This window comes from Arachis ipaensis, chromosome B06 (assembly GCF_000816755.2).
Source record: "Arachis ipaensis cultivar K30076 chromosome B06, Araip1.1, whole genome shotgun sequence".
Taxonomy (NCBI): Eukaryota; Viridiplantae; Streptophyta; class Magnoliopsida; order Fabales; family Fabaceae; genus Arachis; species Arachis ipaensis.
Genome location: NC_029790.2, coordinates 135304284 through 135308218, shown reverse-complemented (window position 1 = coordinate 135308218; position 3935 = coordinate 135304284). Strand labels below are relative to the sequence as shown.

At 29.7% G+C, this 3935-nt stretch overlaps 1 protein-coding gene across 1 annotated transcript in view; it reads right to left on the bottom strand.

Annotated features, from left to right (window-relative positions):
* LOC110263652 (probable inactive serine/threonine-protein kinase DDB_G0274821) overlaps positions 1-1390 on the bottom strand; it is a gene marked incomplete at its 5' end in the record, with an annotated part of 13458 nt that extends 12068 nt beyond the window's left edge. The window contains 3 exon segments of the mRNA XM_021105328.1: positions 1-293; positions 1151-1207; positions 1350-1390. Of these exon segments, the coding sequence (XP_020960987.1) occupies positions 1-293; positions 1151-1207; positions 1350-1390 (391 nt within the window).

The window sequence follows — 3935 nt, the reverse complement described above, 5'->3', positions numbered from 1 at the left end:
CTTCCCATCATGTTGATTGCTACCATGGAAAAATAGTTTGATTTTTCTTCAAGTATTCTGCTACTACTATTATTATTATTAATTGATCCAATTTGGTTGATCACCATGTTGTAGTTTGAGAGAGGCATGTCATTATTGGAGTCCATGATTTGGAAATTGGATTTTGCAAGGTATGGATTTTGTTGTTGGATAGGTAAGTATGATGGTCTTTGAATTGCAAACACACCTGGTATGCTTTGAAGGTAGCTGAATTTTCTTTGTATGCTCATCACTATGTTCAGATCTTCAGCAATCTGAAACAACAAACCTTGGATTTAATATCATTAATCAAGATTTTGCAATTTACCCCATGTAAAAGACTTGAATATCAAAACATAACTTGGTCTTTGAAAGACATTTTATATATTCTTAATTCAATTTACTGACAGCTTAAACTTAAAAAAAGTATACAAAAAAATTAAGTGAAAATTCAGGTGCAATTGATAGTTGACAGATGTTGATTGATTTGATTAAATTTTCATCTAACGACTATCAACTATCAACTATCAATTTGACTTCTTATGCAGCACAGGCGATGAAAGTACACAACAAAAAAATCCAATTCAACGGATTACTTTTGAAGAATGTTTTGATTCTGTATATATTGTTTACTTGTTTATTAGTTTATGTTTATTGTCTAATCTGCTTTTTTGTGGTTGATTTTGGTCCTTGATGGCAATGTCGAAGGGGATTAAATTTAATCACTTGACATTAGTACTCTGTACTCCCTAAAAAGGTCGAGTTGTTCACTACCGATTTAAAAAAAAATCAACTTCACGTGAAGTTGATTGAAGTTGATTGCATCTGAGTTTTTACCTAAAAATTATAGAGCGTTTAGTTTGTGTTTTTATTCTTATTTTTGATATTTTTTATTTTAAAAATTTTATAAAAAAAATTATTGTTTTCACTGATAAAAAAAATAAAAAAATACAAACTAATCATAAGTCTTAAAATATTTTATTCTTATGATACTAAATATAACGTTATAAATAACTTATGAAAGCATAATTTCAAATCATTATTGGAGTATGATTAACTAAAAAAACCCCATATTTTCAGGACTTATTTATAAATATTTCAATCTTTTAGAGAAGGGGAAAAGGTGTAAAACCTTGTTAAATGAACCAAGTTGCACTAAGCCTTCTCTAACACCAATGACAGCAACAGTCTACAAAAAATGGTTACAAATTTTGGTCAGATCAAATCCAAGTTGAAAATAGTTTTCTGACAAATATGTTATTTACATAATAACATGATTCTAAAGCCTTTTTTTTGGACTTTTTATATTTTTGGGAAAAAAGTTTACCAACCTGAATCCCTGAATTGAACTGAAACTCCCAAGCTCTTGGTTACTATCATATCATATATAATTTATAATGTACAATAATTGTCATCATTGATTTTTGCTAAATAAAATGAGACATATTTTTTGTGTTCCATTAAACTTGCCAGTTTCTTTTGTTCCCTTTGGAACGATCAAGAGCACTTCCACCAAATTCCCACCTACAACAACAAAGCAAATCAATGATCCATCCACAAGAATCTAACATTCGAGCCCGATTCAGAAATTTGACTAATCTAACTCGAATAACTATGAATTTACTCACCACTGGACCGATCTGAGTTGGTAAATTCGGCTTACATTTATAGAATTGACTTAATTACCTTGGAGGAGGAAAGTTTCTTGGTACAATTCTCCAAAAAACAGCATAAACCCATTTGGAAGAAGAAGAAGAAGAAGAATCTGAAGTAGAAGAAGTTGAAGAAGAGCATAGGTTTCTAAGAGTATGTTGCAAGAGACAATGAAGCAAGGGTAATCCACTTTCCATTGTTGGTTATTGTGAGTGAGTGAATGAGTGTGGATGGAGACTTGGAGAGTGTGAAAGAAAAAAGGAACTGCCAAAGATTAATTATAAAGACAAAAATGCTAATGACACAATAATAATAATAATAATGAGGGTGTCAATGGTGCCCACTTTGTTGTGGCTTGCAGGCACCACAAGAAGTGAAGTCATCAATGATGATCATATGTACATGATCACTCCAATATTGAAAAGAGTTGTTGTAAGTTGTAATTTTCTTTTTGGTGGGACCTCAACTACTCTCACATTTCCCTTTCTTCTTGGTCCCTTTGGTGAGAGGCATTTATGACTCTTAAAGAGAAAAAAAAAAAATTTTTTTTTTCTCTTGTTACCTAGTCTTTATCGGGATGAGAACTAATCTATCATGAATTGGAGCTTTATTTAAGAATTTATTGATGTATAATGAATTGTTGTTTATGCAAGGCGAGATTTAAACCATTAACACTTACTTAAACAAACAAGTAAACTAACTACACAACTAGTTTAAATTGGTTTTTTAAAAAGATTCATTATAATTCAATGGTAATGTAGAGTTTAGGAATATATGATATTTTTATTTTTCATTCACTAAACTAACAAGAACAGCATATAGAATGTTTTCTTCTTCTTTCTATTATTCTCTATCACTTGATCCTATATATCCTATGATATACAATGTCAACAAGTTATAGTTTAGTTTGGATTTTTTTTTTCATCTGCCTGGATTATGGTTTGAAACTAACAATTATGCTATTAAAATATTTAGCTTATATTAGGATATATTAGTCTCTACTTTTACAAATAGGGGAATATTATACACAAATTCACCTGATTTTTACAAAAAAAAAAGTGTTGTTCTTATCCTGTTAGTGTTTGAACTTGCTTTCCTTGGGAGTGAGAGGAAGGAACATCGTCTTCTTGTAAGGACGGCGGCGTTGGGTACCTGCAAAAGGGACTCCAACGCTCAAGTTAGTAAGAGTGTGAATAATAGATATGATATTCAAAGTGAATAATGTACCTCTTTCATGTCAGTGAATATATTTATAGAATTGCTGTGCTACAGGCGGTTACTTAGTCGGCCTAATTATGTAATAACTGCTCTTTAGTGAGCTTCTTTAGAGAGATTTACGGAGAGATTCCTTGTGTCCATTTAGGTTGATACGTAGTTACTTGATTTTATGGATAAGTCCGTTAGGAGAGTAAAACACTTATTCTCCACATACTCCTTATATAACACGTGTGTATTTAGTTTTAACTAGATTCCGATTTATAGTTTTATCTGAGTCGAAGTATATCCAACGGACGGAACAAGTGTAATTTATTCTTAAAATTATGATTTAGATGTTTAAAATTCAGACATATATATACCCAAATAACAAGAAGGAGTATTATTAAATATTAATTAAATAATTAATAATAATGATAGATGATGATAGATGAATGAATTGAAAATGAAAAAATTATTGGTTCCTTATTGGCAGTGTCCTATATACCTGTTGTCTCTAAAGTGTGGTCTTGTTCATCAACAATTGATTTCAGCACTTTCATTTGCTTTATGTGACCTCAAAACACCATGCAATCATTTGTTGCTGTCACAACCTATTAATATCTTTTCTGGTTTGTATCATGTTATTATTTTTACATTAGTACAAGCTTAAAAGCTAACTTTAATTTTTGGTTGCAACCTCTACCAATAATGTTCATTGTATTTCAAGGACCATCTCACTTCACCTCACTCATTAACAAAAGTAGATAAGATTTTATTTGTACAATGAAAAATTAAGATCACCAACCCAATCAGAGTTATTTAAGTGAAGTTGGTTCAAGTTCTAAGCAATTAAGTGCAAGATTAAAAATTTGAATATGGAAAAACTCATTTTTGAAAAAGTCTATAAAAAAAATAATTATTTTATTAGTTTTTATAATTTTACTAAATTTTAAATTACACCGTTACAGTTTAAAAATTTATAATTAAATTCTTATATTAGATAAAAATTTATGATTACATCTTTACTAGTTGTTATTTTTCGAAAAATATGTAATAATCTTAGAATA